General features: G+C 44.7%; 1 protein-coding gene across 2 annotated transcripts in view; it reads left to right on the top strand.

Annotated features, from left to right (window-relative positions):
- EMP3 (epithelial membrane protein 3 (MAM blood group)) overlaps nt 1-16,677 on the top strand; it is a 90,180-nt gene extending 73,503 nt beyond the window's left edge. For both annotated transcript variants that reach the window (XM_063437088.1, XM_063437089.1), the window contains exons 4-5: nt 6,716-6,856; nt 15,702-16,677. In XM_063437088.1, coding sequence (XP_063293158.1) covers nt 6,716-6,856; nt 15,702-15,871 — 311 coding nt within the window. In that variant the 3' untranslated portion in view covers nt 15,872-16,677. The remainder of the gene's footprint in view (nt 1-6,715; nt 6,857-15,701) is intronic.
- Nucleotides 16,678-22,626: the final 5,949 nt, after the last annotated feature.

Consider the following 22,626-nt stretch of genomic DNA (forward strand, 5'->3'; position numbering starts at 1 on the left):
CTGATTTCTACTCAGGGGTTCCTCATTCCATCTACTATCGCCTCTATCTGGGCCCCGTCTATCTACGCCTGCGATTGCTACCGCTAGCATATCTGCCTTTCTACGCATCTTGCGCTCTTCCTCTTTCTTACTTTCTGTTTCCCTGTTCATGTATACTTTATTCGCTACCTCCATTAGTTGAGTGATAGACATACCTGCAAACCCTTCTAACTTCTGTAGCTTGCGCTTAATATCTCCGTAAGCTTGGCTGACAAAGGCGGAGTTTACCATTCGGGAATTATCAGCGTCTTCCGGATTAAAGGGGGTATACAAGCGGTATGCCTCCAATAATCGGTCATAAAAGACACTGGGCGCTTCATCACTTTTCTGAATCACCTCAACTGTCTTCGACATATTAATAGCTTTCTTCCCTCCGGCTTTCATGCCAGCAATTATAGCGTCTCAATAGGCTTTTAGTTGAACCATATCTGCGCCATTAACATTCCAGTCGGGATCGGTGTTAGGGTAATGCGTTGCGGCCCATGCTGCTGGATTGGCTTGGTTTAAAGCACGGGCTTCATCCTCTAGCGCTTTAATGGCCGCTTGGTTAATCCTAGTCCTTTCCTCATTATTGAACAATGTCATTAATAACTGCTGGCAATCAGCCCATGTCGGATTATGTGTCTGAACTATCGAGGTGAACAGATCGGTCATAGCTTGTGGTTTCTCAGTGTACAAGGAGTTGTGGGTCTTCCAATTCAAGAGATCGGTAGTCGTGAACGGGACATATACGAAGACTGGGTCAGCATATGCCATTTGACCTGCGGCATCGAGATAGGCTGACCCAGGATTCAGATGAAGAGGCATCTGGTAATGTTTGAGTTGTTGGGTACCGGTCAGTTGTCGGGTTAGTATAGGGCTACGTGAAGAGGCGTCGGTTAGAGGTTCCAGTCGGGGGTAATAGGACATGAGGATATGGGAGCTTGATTTTGGGAAAAGTTGGTAAATAGAATACTCCCAGCCGAGCTAGAAGAAGCTTGACCGGAAGTTTGAAGTGGCGCCAAATCAGGATATTCAGATCTAACGGGGGTTGGTTCTGGTTCCGGAAGGGAAGATTTAATACGAGGGGGGTTGGATTCTGTACTGGAGGAGGAAGCGGAAGTGGATGAGGGCAATGAGGGAAGGGGTATAGAACTTCCTGCACTCGCGTCACCTCTTCCTATAGGGAAGTAAGGGGGCGGCAAAGGGATCTCGGACTCAGGGGGCGTGTCCAAAATGGGCCTAACCATAGTCCTAGTGGACAAACAAGTCCTGGCCACCATGAGGCGACATTGCTCCTCGTGGCATATCTGAATCCATCTTGGCGAGTCGTTTACGGCCTGTCTCCAACAATCAATATATGGAAACTGTCCGTAAAGTTCAGGCCTACCTGATACAGCCACGTGTACACGCTGTACCAGAGTTGGATCCAAACTACCACGTGGCGGCCATGCCGCAACCAAAGTAGGCCACTCCCTAGTGCACAAAGTGACCAAACGTACAGGAGACATTTTAACCCCAAAATCACATGTTTTAAATCCCTTTTTAAAATTCTTTACCATACAACCTAAGGGATCCAAAATCGTTGACTCCAACGCGCCCATACTTATCAATGGAACGTCGTTGACAACGAATACTATGCACGCGTTCTATTCAACAGTCACACCCGTTTCCTTCGGCAACAGCACCACGTGGTACGGTTACCAAGTGAAACGTACACAATAACACAATAAACACTCAGGGAATACCCGTACACACACAGCTGTTACACCAGTCACTAAATAATCAATATTATGCCCTTTGGCGAAACTATACAGTCACCCACGCTATAATTCTCTATATATGAATTACCCGTCTATAACACACCCCAGTAACATCGTCTTTTACAAATAGCGGTTACAGTACGGTTAGCATAAGTCAAAGCACAATTTAAGGTCACAATACAATTATTAGTGGTTATGGTGTTAGACATGCAATAGACGACAATGATTAGTACTTATATACAGTGTCAGTAAATATACAGGGTTATGGTACCGTGCACTATGATACAGCAACACACTATTAACACTCTCGCTAGACGGCTGAGCTCGCGCTATCTAACAAGATATACACTTTGCTAACAATCTTTAACACATATACAATCCCAACTAAACTATTGGCCAGTACCTTGAATGGACTACCTAAAACTATCTACATCCGTTTTGGTTAGCCACACTGCCCAAGCACCACATATAGCGAACTAGAGGGCGGAATTTACAACAGAACCCTCTTAGTCTATTTACTCTATCAAAAATCTAGTGGGTTCCAAATTTACACGCCTTCCCACTTAGCCAAGATAGGTTGAGATCTAGCGAACCGAATTTACACAGACGCCGCTTAGTCTCCCGGTCCCTCCGACCTAGCGAACAAAATATAGAACGCTAGTCTAGACAAGACACCGGTGTCCGGCTAGGGCTATTTACACAGAACCCCGCCTGACTCCAAACCAAATCAAACGGTCTTACTAAAGAGCGTTCGATTGAGCGGTGCGCCTTCGCTCCTTCCCTCCGACAGAGGGGGCAGATTCCATACACAGATTTAAACCCCTTTTGGGCCTACCGCACAATCGGTATACCCCTAGTGGGTCCGCCGTCTAAAACAGCGGTCGTCTTACCTCCTCGTTCCTGAACCTGAGTTCACACTCATCGACGGGGACACCCCAGCACTTCTTACGTAGAGGCCGATGATCTCCTGGACAACAGACCAGTGGCGCCGAGACGAAGGGAGGTCCACGCAGACGTTCAGGGGTGCAGCCGTAGAGAACGTGGGCAAAGATAGACCGTCTCATGCCTCTGCCTCTCAGCTACCGTTGAACGATGAGCTTCCCGGCCAATGCACCAAATGATACCGGAGAAACTGACGGAAGCCAAGCACAGAGAGATGGACACAGGTTTCTTCAGGAAGGAAGAGATTCTTTATTGGATCACCGATCGGGACTCAGAGGGACTAATGTCACCAAAATACAGCAAGTTCTGAGCCCCGGACAATAGTGCAGGCTCCTTATATAGGCACATAACTCCTCCCATATTAAGCTCCACCCGCACATTCTCTTGACCAATCAATACAAATAAGAATTAACTTCCTGCTTGACCGCATGGCCTGTCCAGCACAATGGAGGAGGGGAATACTACATCCTGTATTCTTGCACATGCTCCGTACTCTACTGATCGTATCTTGCCTCGTGCAACCAACTGATCGATACGTCAGCATATGCACGTACACATGCCACGTGGTAATCTCGGCCTACTAAATTTATTTTTACCGAGATTCCACCACACTTCCACACATAAAAGTGCAAACCTGGTAATATAATGTTTCTCAGGCACAAAAGAAAAAGTGCAGTGCAATATTTTTATATATATTTCTGTGTCTACATATGTTGAAAAGGTGCAATTATAAGGGAATTTTACAATATTAACATACAAATTCCAGGTAATAGAAAGGGTAAAGAAATAAGAGGATAACAACAGTACCGGAACTTATTTAGAGAGGGCCCTGGTGCAAAAACATTTTTAGGACTCCCTCTGGTGCAAGGGTGGCCAAAAGAAAGATCCCCATCTGTCATACAACTCATGCAGGGTTTTGTAATTGTGAGCAGTGTTTGTGTGTTTGCATGTAAGCATGTTTTTGTATGGAGTATATGTGTATGCATGTAGGGGTATATTTGTCTAACCTATTGCCACTGGATACACCAATACACGCACACTGACACACAGATGCACAAAATACACACTATGACACAAACAGTATTTTTCTACTTTTAACCACCCTCCAGTTAGGCCACCCTCCTGTGTGCAGGAGGGTGGCTTCCCTGGAGTCCTGCTGCAAGCTGGTGTGTGGGGCATGAGCAGGATCTCTCCTTCCTCTCCCACCCTCCTGTCTGTGCCTCCTCCTCTCTGACTAACCATGCAAGCTTTCTATGCAACTGGGAGATAGTATCTGCACGCACTGCTAATCTAACAGGGGCTTGGTCACGCTGTTAAAGGGCTCTGGAGCCTGATTGTTCAGAAATACTCATCTGGTGTCTTTAAGTGCCTGGGACACCCGATCAGCCCCCTCGAGAGTGGGGTCCCCGGTGCTGCCACACTGGCAGTAGTTTTGCCATTGAAGCACTGTAGTATATTTAATCATATGTATAACAATAAAACCATATAAAGTCACACTCGCAAAATAGGAGCACAATAATACAAATATGCAAAAGTGCTTTGGCCACACTCGTTCTCTACCTCTGGTACACCGCTGCCCAAAATTCTTAGAGCTGGCCCACAACAATCCCGCTTATATGCGCGTAATGTGATGATGATTTCGTCTGTGTGCCAGGAAGAAGGCATTGACACTGATTAAAGGCAATATAAATTGGGGAACCAATCAAGAAGACTCTTCGACTCCTGAAGAAGTCTAATAAGATGAAACTCATCTTAAGCTTTTGGATTGTTAGTTTATCCACTTACCTCATCACTCTGCAAAAGACTGTGTTTCCACTTTAAATGGGAACCTGGACTTACTTTGAGGGAAGAAGATTGGTCTGTGATGTACCGGAGGTAAAGGACCAGTGTGGCCAAAGCACTTTTGCACTACTGTATACTTTTTTTTATACTCCAATTTTGTGTGTATTCTTTTTTCTTTTTGCATACGTATCATTAAATACACTACACTATATTGCTTGTTTGCTTATTTCTTTCCATGTTTTATTGAACGCCTCTCTATTACCTGAAATTTGAAAGTAATATTGGAAAAGCTCCCCCTATTTGCACTTTTTAAACATGGGCGCACACAGCAATCATGTTGCCCTTTCTTTATATCTTTCTTTAGTTATTTCATTTTGTGCCTGAGAAACTTTATGTTACGTGATTTGCACGTATTATCTTTTAGATCAGGGTTGGAAGGGAATCTTTATAAATGGCCGCTTTTAATCTTCAGTCCTTTTAGAAGATAAATTTGGAATATTTACATTGGCATGAGGAACACTCTGTGCATCATCAATGTTCATCTTAATTAAGTTGTTATGGTGCCTAGAGGTCCTGGGCGCTTTCTTACTTTAAGGGTTTAATCATTTATAAATTGTTTAACACCAAATGTGAGTAGATGGTGCCTGTCTTTTCACCACTCTTCTACCATCAATGTCCTAGGCTTCAATGAGGAAGCCTCGGGCTGGCCTCTGGTGCTGACACTCTTAGCCTATCACTAACTTCCAACTGAGAAAACTTATTTCTCACACAGTTTTCTGAATAATGAGCTAGCGATAGGCTAACTAATGCTTTCAGCCTAATACCAGAGCCCATTCCAGGCTTACTCATAGAAACCAAAAACATTGCGGGAAGAAGAGGAGCTGAGAAAGGCGCCATCTACTCAACTTTATAAAGATTCCCTTCCAAAACGGTTTGTAAATATCTTAACCCCTTAAAGGACCACTATAGGCACCCAGACCACTTCAGCTTAATGCAGTGGTCTGGGTGCCAGGTCCAGCTAGGATTAACCCTTTCTGCTGTAAACATAGCAGTTTCAGAGAAACTGCTATGTTTACCTATGGGTTAATCCAGCCTCTAGTGGCTGTCTCATTGACAGTCGCTAGAGGCGCTTCCGCGCTTCTCACTGTGATTTTCACAGTGAGAAGACGCCAGCGTCCATAGGAAAGCATTGAGAATGCTTTCCTATGGACTGGCTGAATGCGCGCGCGGCTCTTGCCGTGCATGCGCATTCAGCCAGGGACGTCAGAAGAGGGAAGAGAGTCCCAGCACCGAAGGAGCCCGGTGCTGGAAAAAAGGTAAGTGTTTAACCCCTTCCTCCCCCTTCAGCGCCACGGGAGTATGTTTTCCTGGCACTATAGTGGTCCTTTAAAATAAATGGTGACCAGGACTTTCAAGCACCATAATATGGTACCCAGTGTGTTCCTTTAATTGTAGCACTTTTGTCCCCTCAGTCATATTCCCTTGTCTTCATTAGTTTTCCTGGGTAGCAAACAAAAAAAAAAGAGATCAACAATGGTATGGTTCTGTGTTTGTTTATGGTAAATACTCACATAATACAGTCTTAACCCTCGCTCTGGCATGGATTGCAGAGGTACGCTTTCCTGCTGGTTATGTCCCTTTATACAATAAACATTATTTTCCCCTAGAACTGTGATAAGAAAAACATGTATCTATCTTTAATTTATTTTAAAATGTTATGTTATGTTATGATATATGTTATGTTATGATATATGTTATGTTATGATATATGTTATGTTATGATATATGTTATGTTATGATATATGTTATGTTATATGTTATGTTATGATATATGTTATGTTATGTTATGATATATGTTATGTTATGTTATGTTATGTGTTAAACTGTTTCTTAGAGAGAAAAGGGAAGGGGCAAAAGAGACAGATAGATTCTTAAACTAAACCCATTACCTTTTAGTTGTGTCAACTAAAATCTACTGGAGATTTAGTCGACTAAAGCTAGACTAAAACTAAAGCAATTCAGATGACTAAAATAAGGCTAAAACTAAAATGGCTTTTAAGTCAAAAGATTAAATTGAAATTTGCGCCAAAATGAACACTGATTCAGAGGCAATATTCCCGATACAATGACACAAATGCTGACCAGCTCTATAAAACACATTGCTGTATGAACAGCTGACATTACTGTTTAACATTTTCTGTTATTTTCAGAATGGTTCCATGCTGTCCAGGGTCTCATGGTGCTTGCAATCTTGTTCTCCAGTTTCTCTTTCATGATCTTTATGTGCCAACTCTATTTGATGGAACGAGGAGGACTCTTTTATGCAACTGGCATCTTACAGATTCTGGCGAGTAAGTATGAGTAACTGGTAATTTGACAGTTTGTGCAAATCCTTGTCGATGTTCTTTGTGTGTGATTACCATACCCTGTAGATTGTCAAATGAGCTCCTGGGACTGCCATCAATGCGCAACAGACACTAGTGACCTTGAAGAAAAATATGCTAAATATGCTATGTTGGACCTGAGAAATTTTTTTTGTAAATCTCTTTTTTATTGAGGCATAAAGTCATGTGGGTACAGAATGTAGAAAGGGAGACAATAAGGTTTTCAAACAATACGGGGGTAATACCATGCAATACATATCATCTCTGTACGGTGTTAGCCTCTTTTTTGTAGATTTTATGTTCATTATTTCTTTTCTTTTTGTTTTTTGTTTTTTCAATCAAGACGTTTGAAGCTGTGAGACTCGCAGGTCTCCATAATGAGTTATTTACAATTTAAATCAACATTAACAGTTTGGGCACGCAGGCCCGCATTGTTGTAGGTTTCGCAAATCACTAATGTCAATTCAGTCACATTTCTGGTTGGATAAGTAGTCAAGTGTATGTTAGCTGGTGTCTCCCCCAGTGTCTGTGTGGTTTGGTTGTGTTTGGGAGTCAGGTAGAGTGAGCGCCACCATAGCTGTTGGAGCGTAGTTTGTGGGTAACTTTCTTCAGTAAGTGTGTGAGTTAGCTCCTTCCCCTCCTTGTTTTCCTTATTCCCTTACTGTGGTTGGACCCTCCTATGCTGTGTCTGTCCCCCCGAGGGGTTGAGTGAGTTGGTAAGTCCGAAACTTGTTTGGTTCCTTAGATTTCAGGGTTGTATGTAGTGTTGGCGGGGGGTCTACGGTGGCTGGGTAAGCTCTTGTTTAGGGTCTGTCGTTTTCCCTTGTGTTGGTGCGTTCCTGGGGGCTGAGGCAGGAGTGTAGCTAGGTCAACAGGGGGGGGGGGGAGGTGGGAGGGGGGTGGGTTGAGGGTATGTCGGGTAGAAGAGGGGGGTCGGGTGCGTCCTTCGTCCGTCGTCCTCAGTCGTGTTTGTTGTGGGTTGGTCTAGTCTGGCTGTGTCTCAGTTGGCGTTAGTTCTGATGGTCTGTTGGAATCCTTCTTTTGCTGTCTCAAGGATCCAGTGTGTCCAAATGTCTAGGTAGGTCTTATGGGTCTGGTTGGCCGTCATCGTCAGTTCCTCAATTTTCCTAAGGTCTTCCATTTGGCTAAACCATGTCAGTAGCGGGGGTGTTGTAGTTTGCTTCCAGAATTGGGGGAGCACCTGTTTGGCTGTGTTGAGTATTCTAACGGTTATAGATTTTTTGTATTTGGAGTGTGGGACAGTTGTATGGTGTAGGAGCATCGCAGCCGGTTCCAGGGGGGGGGGCGCATCCGAGAACTTCTCCAGGACCTTGTGTATTCCCTCCCAGTATGTTTTGATTTTCTCACAGTCCCACCATATGTGTTTAATGGTTCCCACCTCTTTTTCGCATCTCCAGCATTGGTCAGAGTGTGTTGGGTCAATTTGGTGTAGGAGGTGTGGTGTTTTGTACCATTGTGTTAATAATTTGTATGCTGTCTCTTGAGTTTTACTGTGTGTTGAGCAGTGGTGTGTTAGGTAACAGATGGACTCCCATTCCTTATCCGTGAGTGTGGTGCGTAGGGCCGTCTCCCATTTACCCATGTAAAGTGGTGTGTCGGATGGGGTTTCTAGTTGTAGCATGGAGTATAGATAGGATATTCCATGCGGGAGTGGATCTGGGCTTGCGCTGACCGCTTCTATTGTGGTAAGCGCCGGGCCTTGCGGTAGCGTTCGGATAAAGTTAGTCAGCTGGGTGTGTCTGAACCTGTGCATGAATGTCATAGGTGTCTCCCCTAGTAGGGCTGTCAGTGGTTTACATTCACCTGCTTGGAGGATGTGGCGTAGGCGAGGGGTCTCGTCCGGAAGAATGTTGCGAAGTGCTTTCGGGTCTAGTCCCGGGGGGAAGTCGGGATTATATGTAAGGGGCAGAAGGGGGGAGGGGAATGGCGACATGTTGCCGGTCTTGGAGGCTCTCCTCCATACTTTCAAAGTGTGCCATGTGTATATGGACATGTCTTTCCCATCCGCTGCCTCCCGGCCCCAGGGCAGTCCGGAGAGCGGTCTGCCCACTTCTGCCTCCTCTACTGTTTTCCAGAGCTTCCCGACGGTATCCTTTGACCACTCCACGATCCGCAGTAGGTGCGCCGCGACGTAGTATTGGTAGAAGTCTGGGAGGGCTATTCCCCCCCTGTTTTTGGGGCGAGTTAGTGTGGTGAATTTCAATCTAGGTCTACCCCCGTTCCATACGTATTTGGTCATCTCCGATCTAAGGGACCCGAAGAATGTCTTTTGGATCGCTATGGGGATGGCCTGGAGGAGGTAGAGGAGACGTGGGAGGAAGTTCATTTTCAGGACCTGGACTCTTCCCAGCCAGGAGATGTGTGGGAAGGACCATTCTCGCATGTCTCTTTGGAATGATTGTAGTGTGGTCGTGAAATTTTCTTTGTACAAGTCCTCACTATGTCTTGTCAGCCATATCCCTAAGTACCTAATTTTGTGTTCGGCCCATTGGTATGGGAAGCTGTTTCGTAGGGGCTCTGTTTGTGTAGCATTTAAACTGACGTTGAGAATGAATGATTTCCCGTGGTTGATTTTTAGATTTGATATGTTCCCGAATTCCCTTAGTTCTTTCTGCAGGTTTGGAAGGGAGATCTCGGGTTTGGTCACCACAAAGAGCATGTCGTCCGCGTACGCGGCGACCTTGTGGTGCACTTGCCCTGTTTCCACTCCGGTGATGTCTGTGTTGTGTCTAATGTGTGAGAGGAACGGTTCTAGTGCTAGAACAAATAAGAGTGGGGAGAGGGGGCAACCCTGTCTCGTGCCGTTGTGTATGGTGAAGGTCTCCGTGGGTGCTCCATTAACTATTACCTGGGCTGTCGGTTCCCGGTAAAGTTCCTCTATCCACCTTCTCAGGTGGGGTCCCAGTCCTGCTTGGGCCAGCACTTCGAAGAGGTACACCCAACAGACCCTATCGAAGGCCTTCTCTGCGTCAGTTGACAGGAGAAGAAGGCCTTCCCTCTTACCTGTACTACCGTGCATGAGGGTAAGCGCTCTGATGGTATTGTCGCGGGCCTCACGTCCCGCCACAAACCCCACCTGGTCCGGGTGGACCAGCGATGGGACATGTTTTGTGAGCCGTGTGGCCAGGATCTTGGCCAGTAGCTTGATGTCGCAATTGATGAGCGATATGGGCCTATAGTTACTACATTGTTCCCTGTCTTTACCGTCTTTGGGGATTATGGAGATATGCGCCGCTAGGGCTTGTTTAGGGATATTGTGTCCCTCCCTGACTGCATTAAAGGCTTCTACCATTGGTTGGTATAAGTCTTCAGCATAGGTCTTGTAGTATTTGGTCGGTAGGCCATCCGGCCCTGGGCTTTTACCTGTCTTAGTTTGCTTAATTGCCATCGCTAATTCCTCTATCGTGATAGGCACGTCTATCATGTCTGCTATGTCTGGGTCCAAGGTCGGCAGTGGGTGTTCAGCTAGGTATTTCCTGATCGCTTCGTGCAGGCGGGCTTTCGCCTTTTGAGTATGTGGTTGTGGCAGCGTGTACAGGTCCGAGTAATATGTGCGGATGGTGTTTTGTATGTCTTTCGGGAGATGGTGTAATTTCCCTTGTTTGTCTCGAATCTTGTCAATGTAAGTGTGTTGTCTCTGTTTTTTTAGCATCGCAGCTAGGAGCTTGCCGCTTTTGTTTCCCTGTTGTGCAAAGAGGGCCTTATGTCTTATTGCTTCTCTGTGGTGTTTGGTGTGTAGTAGGGTGGCGAGCTCTCTCCTTAGTTGAAGAAGTCGTGATTGGTGTGTGTTGTCAGGTGTTAGTTTGTTTTGTTCGTCAACCTTGTGGATGTTGGACAGTAGGTCGTTTAACCGTGCCTCGGTCCGTTTCTTCAGTAGTGCCCCCTGTTGTATGTAGTGTCCCCTTATCACGCTTTTGTGCGCTTCCCAACGGATTGTCGGGGAGGTCTGTTCGGCCGTGTTGAGTGTGAGGTATTCTTTTATTTTCTCGCCTATGAAGCCCGAGATCTCCTGGTTAGCTAGGAGGTACTCATTGAGTCTCCATTTCGGGTTTGTGGGACGGTAAAGTGGTGATGTCAGGGTCAGTAATACTGGGGCGTGGTCCGACCAGGTGGCCCCACCGATTGTGACTGTAGTCACCAGGGGAAGGTCGTGGTGCGTGGTATAGACATGGTCTATCCGAGAGTAGGAGTTATGTGGTTGGGAGTAGAAAGTGAAGTTCCTTTCATCTGGGTGGTGGGCTCTCCAGCAGTCAACTAGGCGCTGGCTACGGAGAAGGGATTTGATGTGTTGTAGGTGTTGTGTGGGGACATGGGAGACGCCCGATGAAGTGTCCCATGCCGGGTCTAGCGCAATATTAAAGTCCCCCCCTAGAATGAGAGTCCCTGCCGTGAAGTGTTGGAGCTTGCGTAGTGTCTGTTTGAGAAAGCGCGCTTGTTGTTTGTTTGGTGCATAGATGTTTGCGAACGTGTATTGGTGTCCCGCAATTGTCCCTTTGAGGAATAGGTATCGACCTTCGTCGTCGGTCATGCATCCCCCCTCCTGGAACGGCAGCCTTTTGTGAAGGAGTATCGCTGTCCCCCTGGCCTTACCACCATGGTAGTCGCTGTAATACCCTTGGCTATAGTGATGGTTTGTTAGTTTGGGTCTTGCCCCTTTTTTGAAGTGGGTTTCCTGAATCATGACTATTGAGGCCCTGTGTCTGTGGAAGTCTCGTAGGGCCCCCGTCCTCTTTTCCGGTTTGTTCAGTCCTTTAGCATTTATTGTGAGGACACGTAGTTGGTCGGGAGTCAGCGTCATGTCGTGTGGTCGGTTCGTGTCCGGACGGGTTTAAGGGGGGTGTCTCCGTCCGAGGTCTCTGTCTGTCGGGTAGGCACGTCGAGTCTCGGGTGTGTCGGGGAGGGTACGGTCAGAGGAGTGGGCGTTAGGGTGGGGATGGAGGTGGTATGGGGGTCCGGGTGGAAGGGTGAGTGGTGGAGGTGTGGAAGAGCCTCCGGGAGTCTCGTCACTACCTAATGACGATGAGGTATAGGCGTCGGTGAGCCTCACTCCACCGCACCTCCAGAGGTGTCAGTGGGCGGTTCGTTACCTGGTTGGCGCCTCCCTGTAGGGCGTCGGTTGGGCGTCCGGTGTGTCGAGTCGGTGTCCCTGTGGCGCGTCGGGTCACGTGGCTTCCCTATGTGGCTCGTCTTTGTTCGTTTGATATGTGCGTTTCCGTTGTCCCCGCCTCGGGGTGTAGTGGCCTTAGGCCTGTTTGGGTGCGTGTCGTTGAGTGCCTTAAGTCAGCGTGTGGCTGGTCTGTCATTTGTAAGAAGGTCGCATTAATATAGCAGTGGTATAACAGGTTACATATCACAACAGGTGAAAACAGGTCTAAACAGCTCTAAACAGTTTGTAAACTTCACTAGATCGTGTACATTTCGCCCCCCCCCTCCCCCAAAACCCACACAATTCCCCCACCCGGTGATTGAACATAACAAGGACGTCTGGGTCAGGTAGTGCTCGAGGTTCTGGGCCTCTCTATCCCGTGTTGTGAGTGGCACCCCCGACTGGGTCTATGCGTGTGGAAGGTTGGGACCGAATTATGGGTGTCTGAGACCCAGGGCGGTTTTAGTAGGGAAGCAGTACGGGTGGTTTGGCTATGCTAAGAGGATAATCACCAGGGTGCATGCCCTTTGTTGGCCCCGTCCCCTTCCCACATTCATAAAGCAGATATTCTTGCAATCCCCCCTTCTGGGTCTTCCGTATCACCCGTCTACTCATCGTCTGCTCTACAGAGTTTGGTCGTTTGTTCCTCCCCTCCCAGGTGTGCCCCACCAGCGGAGCCCCCCGCCTGCTCCCCGAGGTTCGTCACAGGTCGGGCGGGCTCCGGCGGTGGGGCCCAGCCGGGATACGGGGCTGCCCTGTGTTATGCCATCTAAGGTTGGATAAGTTTGCGAGCTTGTTCTCTTCCCAATAGTGGCCCTCCCCAGTTGGACCCTGTTGTCCCTGACTATTCAGCTAAGTGGTGGAATCTGGAGTCCGGAGCAATGTCCTGGTATCGCATTGTCCTTTATACTCTGCGGGCAGAACATGTCCGCCTGTGTCTCTAGTTCCCTGTGGCCCTGTAAGTTCTGAGTGTCTATCGCCCATTGGGCTGTATACTTGCGTTTCAGACGTGCGGTGTATCTTTAGTCTCTCGAAGTGGGGGTGGGCGACTGTGAGCTTGGTTGCGGTCGGTCTCCCGTGGGTTCCGGAGGTGGAGGGTTGCGGTTGTCTTCTTATGCGTTGGCTCCCGAGGGACGAGTAGCCTGTTGCCTCGTCCTCCGGGTTCTGGGAGGTTGCTGTGCCTGGCGGTGTGTCTCAGGAGCAAAGTTATAGAAGGCCAGTGGGTCCGGCCAAGTCATGTGTAGTGGGGGTAGTTGTAGTTCCTTCATGAGGTCCCCTAGATCTTCTTCTTTCCTCGCCGTGAGAGGGCCAGTCGGTGTGGCGATTTGAAGTCCTGTTGGGAAGTTCCAGCGGTATCTGATCCGGTTGGCCTGTAGCACGTGTGTGAGTGGGCGCATGGCCCGCCTGTACGCCAATGTTGCCGGCGATAAATCAGGGTATAGCTGTATGTCGTGGCCATTATGTGAGACTTGTTTCTTGTCCCTAGCGCTTCTCAGGATGTCTTCCTTTTCTTGAAAGTGTTGTAGGCAGCAGATAACATCCCTAGGGGGGGAATCTGGAGGTCCCCTAGGTCGGAGGGCTCTGTGGGCCCTGACAAAGATGATGGTCGTCTCGGTTGGCCTCTGCAGGAGGGAGTTAAATATTTCAGTTAGGGTGTCGCGTATTGGGGCAGTTTGGTCTAGATCTTCTGGTAGGCCCCTAATTCTTATGTTTTGCCGCCTCCCTCTGTTATCCAGGTCTTCAACGTGGAGGGCCATTTGGCGGATTTGGGCTGCTTGCTTCTGTATGATGTCTGCGGCTGTGTTTTGCGCCGCCACTACTTGGTCACACTCTGCCTCCAGTTTGTTTAGCTTGTGATGGATTCCCTGTATGTCCTCTCTTAGGGCTTGAAGTTCACCCTTTAAGGAGTTATGTAGTGCCGTGTTGGCCTCTTTTAAGTCGGCTTTAGTGGGTAAGCTGCTAATTAGTGCTACCCAGTCTGGCTGGAACTGGGCCTGGGGTGGATTAATTCCGGGCTGTACCTGTTGTGAGTGTTCGCCCTGCGGTGAGGACGGGCGTGGTAGGCCCGAGGCTTCTGCGCCGCTGGAGGCCTGTGCGGTGTGGTCGGCCGGGGCAGTAAGGTATTGGCGCATACCTGCCGGTTGAGAGTTCCTCGGTGTGCCGGTGGTTGAGGCAGCCTGCTGTTGCTTGGTGTTTTTCCCCATTTTTCCGTTGATTAGTGCGGGTTTTAGCGGGTTTTAGCTGTGAGCCTGAAGGGAGCCCTCGTTTCACGCCGCCATCTCGTCCGGCGTCCAGGCCACGCCCCCTGAGAAATTTTTAAGTTAATATAGACTGTTCTGATTGACGATTATAGAAACATGAAACAAAGGATATGTACTCTGCACTACCCTTAGACATACCATCCATATATACCTCCTGCTTGATGATGTGGATTATAAGATGTTTTAACATTTCCAAATCGAGGCCCAGAGGTGGGTAATAGGCCCCAGATCTGCGTTTTTGCCGCTTCAACTTTGGAGTGTGTGGAAACGGCATATGTCGTTGCGGCAAGGTTCGCAAGTGTAAGGGCAGGCGTTTAGCTCGTAAATGCTCAGTGTGGCTCCCTTAAAACAAGCTTTAGAGAGAGCATAGTACGGAGCGAGGCGAAATGGCATCTGCTCTCTGTAGAGGTCATCCTCACCCCCCCTCCAGTCGATTAATCTTGTAAAGCAACAGGAAGAGGATTATGATACAAAAATTACCAACTTTTAATTCATCTATTTACCCAACAGTTTTTAGGACAAATTACCAACTACTTTAAAGAGCAAAATTTCAAGGAAACATTAATTTCTACTCTTAGGCCACACAGTCGTCATTCGGAATCTCTTCATGTTATATGCCTCAAAAATTAAGAGGGTGCAATAATGAACTGTAACTAAACTATTTAATGATCTCAGTAGTCTGGAAGAACAATATAAAGTTACCTTTTCTACATATAGAGTTAAACACATTGTTGGCACTAAATTTGCTCTCTCAAATGAATTTACTCTTCGTGGGCTGAGACAGGCCTGCTCTGTTAAGGGCTATAAAGCCGATTCCAATTCTGTAAACAAACTAAGGCAATGAGTGGCAAAAATGAAAAAAGCCACACATTCATACAAGTATTAATGTAAAACATATATTAACAGTCCACCTTAAAATGTAAAAAATATAATGCTTAAAGTAGCAACGTACTATTTGGCAGCAACCAAATGTGTTTGTGCTACACCAACTATTGTCCTCATGATCAACACCCTTAAGGAGCATGTATTCTTGCAAACAATACTTCTATTTCGTTATTAATGTGCTTCGCAATCATGTTCTTTTTAACCCTCTCCCTCCCCCCCCCCCCCCCCCCCCGTAAAACATAAAGGACAACAAAATAGTGCAGATTATGTCAAACAGGGAATAAATACACTAATAACAAGGGAATAGTGGAAGAATCAGACCTTACTTGTCCTTATGTAGATCCCCTTATAGACCACATGTATACCAAATCATATTCCTCACATGGCTGAAAGTGAATATGAATATTTATAATTGTTGCCATCGGTATTAACCAATAAATTAAAGTGCTATTTAAAAAAAATAAAAAAAAATTTATGGATGTCTTTTTATCAATTTCAGGTCTTTCCGTATTTTCTGCAGCAGTGATCTATGCAAGTCATGTGTCAGAATTCCATCCAGATAGGGAAAAATCGGGATATTTTGGCCATTGCTTTGTGTTGGCTTGGGTAGCATTTCCTCTAAGCATGGTGAGCGGTATTATGTACATCCACCTGCGAAAACGTGATTAAGATACCTGCAACATTTTCCATTTCAACATATCAGGGAATCCTATGAAGGCAATATTGAAGGGACTATGACGACATGGACTTTTGATCAGCTTGGTTGAATTACTACCAGTATGCCCAAGAAATTGCAGTCAATTGGATGGGAGACTATTATTTACAATCTTCATTTTATCATTACCCTGGAAATTATTTTTCGTGTTACATATTTACTGTTTTTGAGTCACAAAAGGGATTTCATGAACATACCAAAAAAATTCAGTTTGTGTTTAGATAGACAGGTAGATTATTTGTGTCTCCTATTTTCTATCATCTATCTGTCTGTCTATCTATCTATCTATCTATATATTACACTGAATGAAAAATATATATATAAAAAAAAAAGTTTAAAAAGGTACTATTCTTTAAATATAGTAAGTATAGTATAATAATGCTTAATTTTATCATTTTAGCTAGGAATTTAGCCTTTTACATCATAGGGCATACATTATAATTCTATCAACATAAACTATATATTTAATTGTTATGTTCATTTACATTGAATGAGACATGTCCACTTTTGCACAAGGCAAATACGGTGCCATACCTTAAATATAATATTGACAGTATTACTACTAGAAAACCATTGAAAACGCTCAAACACTACTCTATTAACAAATCCTTTGTAATTCATTGGCAAATATTGTGTTGATTTCCTTTCGGCTATGAATTTCAAGCATCCTCATTATCTGTGGTTGTGAATATTTACAGTTTCTGTCGTCACTGGCAAGGACTTCATTTTGAAACAGTAATAAATGATATGTACGTAATAAGTTGAGGTAAGATCACAAACACTAACACCCCCAAGCTGTTTGAAAATTGACTGCTATGCATCATCTACATCATCTGAAGTAGAACCTTGGGGAGAAGTCCACCTTGTGTGTTGTATTTCTGATAAATTATGTTTCCACAAGTCTCCGAGAATTCCCCACATGACATACAAATGAGCATAGACAGGCACCGTGTTACAGACTTCATCCTGAATTTCTGCAGTCAACCTTATCAATGGAACACTGTTTTAAACACAGCTTTTATTATTCAAAATTTTTAGTTGAAATTATACAGAGTGTCGGCAGCAATATGGGTGTCAGGATTAAATTTCTGAATACCCTAGATGACCGATTCCATTTAAACAAGATAAACAAAAAAAAGGAACAAACCAAAGCAATATATATATATACATATACACAGAACAAAAAAAATCAGCACTCCCAGGATTTCCTATATAAAACTTCTTTACTCCAAAAGTGTCAATGTTTCAGTTCCGACCAGGAACTTTCATCAGGACTGTCCTGATTAAAGTTCCTGGTCGGAACTGAAACGTTGACTCTTTTAGAGTAAAGAAGTTTTATATAAGAAATCCTGGGAGTGCTGATTTTTTTGTTCTGCATATTCAGTGCAATCGAGCACCGGGTTATATACAATTGTGAGTAGGAGTGCAAGGCTTTTTCTCTTTATTTATATATATATATAATATATATATAGACATATATATTAGGGACTCCATCAGAGAGACGCCAGAGAAATCGTGAAAAAAACAGTACCCATGTTCCTGTTTAGGGAGGATAATGCAGGTAGCTTGAACAAGTTTGGTCCCTTGGTAAAATATAGGGATACTTTCCCCAAGCTAGGAAAAGAGGATGGCGAAGAATACTTCTCGAGACCCATGTTCAAGTAGTGCTCCACCCCACTCCACATAATTGTAGTCTGATTGGGGGCCGTCCCTGAAGTATTCTCAGGAAATACCAGTTAGTGCATCAAAATGTTTTTTTAATAAGTGCTCTATGGTCAATGTCTGAGGTTTGTATGTAAGCTTCCCAGGTCTTACATTTTCAGACCTTACTTTCTGTATGTTTGGAGTCTTCAATCCTGTCCATTCTAAATACAAAGGACAGCATGGTGTGATACAATGCCAGGGTTGACTTATCAACTAGAATCCATGCAATGGTTTGTCTGGTCGCCACCAGCACCATCTGAATAAGCCTGGTGTGTCTTGGGTTTTTGTCAGGGAAGATTCCAAAGATGGACAGCTCTGGGAACAGCGGCACCAAAATATACAGTGTTGCCTCTAAGTATTCTCTCATTTTCCCCCCAAACTCCCTCATTCGCAAACAGCAGCAAAAGCAGCGCAGCAAGTCAGCCCCTTCCCTGCACTTCAAGCAGTTTGAGGAGATTGAGAGCCTCATTCAGTATTGAGTATCAGGTGCTAGGTATGCATGCAGTGCTATCCACTGACAAACACTGCTTTCTAAAAAAAGAACACATTGTTATCCAAAGGACCAATAGACAGTTTTGACCTTGTTGGTCTTATCCGTATGGTGCTGGTTCTGGTCTAGGAAATGATGAATCTCTATTAATCCCTACATTGGCTTCCTGTAAGATAGAGGGCTCAATTTAAAATTCTGGTTCTTGCTTTCAAATCTCCACATAATGCTGCTCCCACCTATCTATCCTCCATAATACACAAGTATGTCCCGTCTAGGCCCTTACAATCTGCTGAAGACTTACTTCTATCTTCTGTCCGTACTCCCACCTGATGCTCGCCTTCAAGACTTCTCGAGGGCTGCAGCGGTCCTGTGGAACTCACTTCCCTCCTCCGTTAGATGCTCACCCAGTCTCCACTCCTTCAAAAAAATCATTAAAAACCCACTTCTTCATAAAAGCGTATCAATTAAACTGTAAATAGCTCCCAACTGATTCCTATTTTGCAACTGTCACTAGTCTAACACTATCCTTACCTTTTTGTGTTACTTTACCCCACTCCCTCTAGCATGTAAGCTCATTGAGCAGGGCCCTCATACCCTCTGTTCCTGTGTGTCCAACTTGTCTGGTAACAAATACATGTCTGTTCGTCCACCCATTGTAAAGCGCTGCGGAATTTGATGGCGCTATATAAATAATAACATAATAATAATAATACATTGTGATAGCAAGCATGATAAATCTCTCCACTGGTTTATGCAAATTCAAAATACACTATTGTGCACCCTCTACATCTCAGGTAGAACATCGACAGAAGTCCATCTTGAGCAAAATAAATACATCTTGTTTCCACTGTTCTCCCAGAATTCGCAGCTCAAAATGCAACTAAGGATGGATAGGTTTCAAACTTCATCTTGATTTTTTTTGCAGAGCACTCTTTCAAACTGGGTTGTGATCCAAAAGAAATAACATATTTAGTATGTGACGACACATAGACTTAAACTCCTTGACCAGAACCAGCTCCTTGACCAGAACCAGTTGCTTATATGTGCTCATTTGCATGTAGAGCTAGGAATTCTGGGAAAACTATGAAAGTATGATCTCTCAGAATTACTGTTCCTAGACAGACTTTTTCCAAAGTTAACTAACTTATCGACATAGGCCTCGCAAATACAAATGAATGGCTTTTTTGCAAAATTGGTGGATCTAGGTGTGGATTGTCCTACTCACACTACGCAAATTTGATATGGTTATCCCAGATCAAGGCTTTAGGATATGCAAAGTATAATATCACATTTCCCTGCAACCTTCTTTAGTATGACTTGCGCAGCATGTCAAAGCAGTCATAGAACAGCAGGCTCTGTCTCCTGCAAGTCCATTGCCACTAATGTCTTCATTAAATCAAGTTCTGCAACAAATTCCTTCACACCATACATAATGATTAAGAAAAGAATGCAGTCTCCCAGGCAGGGCCAACGCTACTGCTTGGCAAACTAGGCAGAGGTCTAGGGCCCTTAGCTGCCTAATGTGCATCCAGTGGCAGAACTACAGGGGTTGCTGATGTCACAAGTGCAACCAGGCCCCCTGTGTTCCGTTTGACAGGGTGGCCCATGAGCTGGACGGCTGGCCAACGTAGGGCCCCCAGGATGCAGCCAGCTGTTCCCTAAAGCAGAGTATGTGTGGGAGTGTCAACTCAGTGAGTGTGTGTGTGTGTCAGTGAGTTTGTCATTGAGCAGGTGTGTCTGTCAGTGAGTGTGTCTGTCAGTGACTGTTTGCAGGTCTTTGAGCATGTGTGCCTGTAAGTGTGTGTGTGCCTGTCAGTTTGCATCAAATAAGCGAGAGTGTGTGTGTATGTGTCAGTGTATGTGTTTCTGAGTGTGCATGTCTGTCAGTAAGTGCATGTGTCTGCCAGTGAAAGTGTGTTGGTTAAACAATGTGTGTGTGCCAATGACTTTGTGCCTTACATGCACTCAATGACACACACACTCACTGACAGTGTATGTGTAACAGTGAGAGTGTGTGTCTGTAATTGAACGTGTGTGTGCTAATGACTGCGTGACAGTCAGTGATTGTATGTCAGTGTATGTGTACCAGTGAGAGTCTCTTCTTTGAGTCTTGCACTTGGGCCCTGTGATTCTTAATAATGTCCCTAGGCAGCCTATCCATTGGACCAGCTTCCACATAAGTACTGCACTGCTCCCAAGATTCACTGTTGTGCGCAGCACAGGCAGAGTTAAGATTGGCTTAAGTTCACGGAGACGGCATGAAGCTGACAGAGGGAAGTGAGTGTGACAGGGAATCTTAAGGCTCCCTGTGCACAACAGTGCATCTAACTGACAGCATTAAGATCCCTTGTAAGCTGTTGGTCACATTAACCTCGCTCAGTCTGCTTGATGCCATCTCCCACGAACTTCAGCCAATCCGGGAAAAGAATTCAGGCCATCAGCCAATGAGCCATAAGCCGTGCAACATTACTTCCTCCCAATGAGTCAGTCTCAAATGGCTAAAGGCAGCCGCTGGCAGTGGCAGGGAGGTGAGAAGGAGCTCTGCATCTGTTCATGTTATTAGATTATGACATGTTGTTAATAATTGAATGGGTACTTCCACTTGGAAATTATTATGAGTTTTTTAACTTGTAATGGTGTCTGTGTATCCCAAAGTGTGGATGTCATGGGGTTTCATTTATTTTTTTTATAATGGCACTTTTTTATTATGTCTACACAGTGTAAGAGTAATAAAAAAAAAAATTATAGAAATGTATAATAAAAAAAAAAGACTGTAGCAAGTCATGCTCCCACCACTTTATCCTAGCGCCCCCTTCTGTTTTCCTCTGTGGCAGTGCTGGGGGGAAGTGATCTTATGTCATTAAATTTAGTAGCTTCAAGTTATGCTTTTAACTTTTTATTTTCTGCAAATCTGTTTTTTAAAAATATTAGTTGACAATTTTTTTTCATTTCTTTTTTTTTTGGGTGGTGGTGGTGGTGGAATTGCAAGTAGCTGGCTTTGCCTAGGGCGCAAAATAAAATAGTCTAGCTCCGGCCCTGATCATGGGGGAATCTCTTAGTTGGCCAGGTCAGATTTGGAGAGCAGCAGCCCAAGCCTTAACTCACATAGTGCTTGGCTAACAAAAGGCTGTATACAAACCATGCATGCTGCCTCACTCGTTTAGTGTTCTGTATAAATGCATCCTAGTACCCTCCCTGGTGCTCTGAGGATGCAGCCCACAAACTTTGTATACTAGTGGCCCATACATGTTGACTAACTAGTGCAAATTACAAATGCCAATTTAGATTGAACAGATACTTAACAGACAGACATATATTGAATTATTGCTTAAAAAGCTTTAATATAACTAAATATAAAACAAAGACAACATTAAATAAAAAATACCAAAAAAAGGTTTTCTTGCTGTGTTAAACAACAAGACAAGTTTAAAGAAATCTCCCTAACGATGACGAATCATACTAACTTGATTTCTAAGAATTGTAGGATTCTGAAAAAATATAAGAAAAGAATGAACATTAAAGGACCACTATAGGAACCCAGACCACTTCTGGGTGCCAGGTCCCCCTAGTTTAAACCCTGCAGCTGAAAACATATGTTTACATTGCAGGGTTAATCCAGCCTCTAGTGGCTGTCTTCCTGAAAGCCACTAGAGGCCTCTTCAGCGATTCTCAATGTGAAAATCGCATTGAACTCACGCAGCAAGAGTTCAGATCCCTAAAGGAAAGCATTGAGTAATGCATTCCTATGGGCGGTTTGAATGCGCGCGCGGCTCTGGCCGCGCATTCGGCTCCAATCCAGAGATGACATCGGTAGGGGTGGAGAGGTCACCATCGCCGAGGGAGCCGGTGCTGGATTAAGGTAAGTGGCTGAAGGGGTTTTAACCTCTTTAGCCCAGTGGGAATGGGGCTACAAGTGAGAGGGGGACCTAATAACTGGAGTCAACTGCACCATTAAAATATTGTGTCTTAAGGTAGGTAGATATAATTAGATAACTACAACACAAAGTATTTGTAATATTACAACATGATCACAAAACAAGATTAAAAAAATATATATATACTGTAAATGTGTGTGTTTTATTGTGTATTAAGGAATGAAATAATATTTTCTAAGGTTCAGACATAATCCTTGGTAATTAGCCAAGAAAGAAGCCCACTGGGAATAGCCCAACTATAAATTGAAATACAAATCTGAAACTTCGAAATAAAACATAACAAACACTTTTTTTAGAAGATCTATTCTGATTAAACATGGCAAACAAAATTTAAAAAGTGTTTAATAAGATAGAATTTCAGTTCTCTCAAAGTCTTATTCCTTTTTTTTATATGGGCCAATTTGAGATTGCAATCAAAAGTGTACACGATTTTATAAGTATGGTTTGTTTATCCTAGTCATTAGGTAAACAGTTGTCAATTAGCGATTTTTTTTAATGCAAATAAAAAAAATAATAGATTTTATTAGTGTGATTAGAATCAAAGGCAGTGTTTAAACGTCCCTTTTAAGTTTGCTTTTAC

Source organism: Pelobates fuscus, chromosome 11 (genome assembly GCF_036172605.1).
Source record: "Pelobates fuscus isolate aPelFus1 chromosome 11, aPelFus1.pri, whole genome shotgun sequence".
Taxonomy (NCBI): domain Eukaryota; kingdom Metazoa; phylum Chordata; class Amphibia; order Anura; family Pelobatidae; genus Pelobates; species Pelobates fuscus.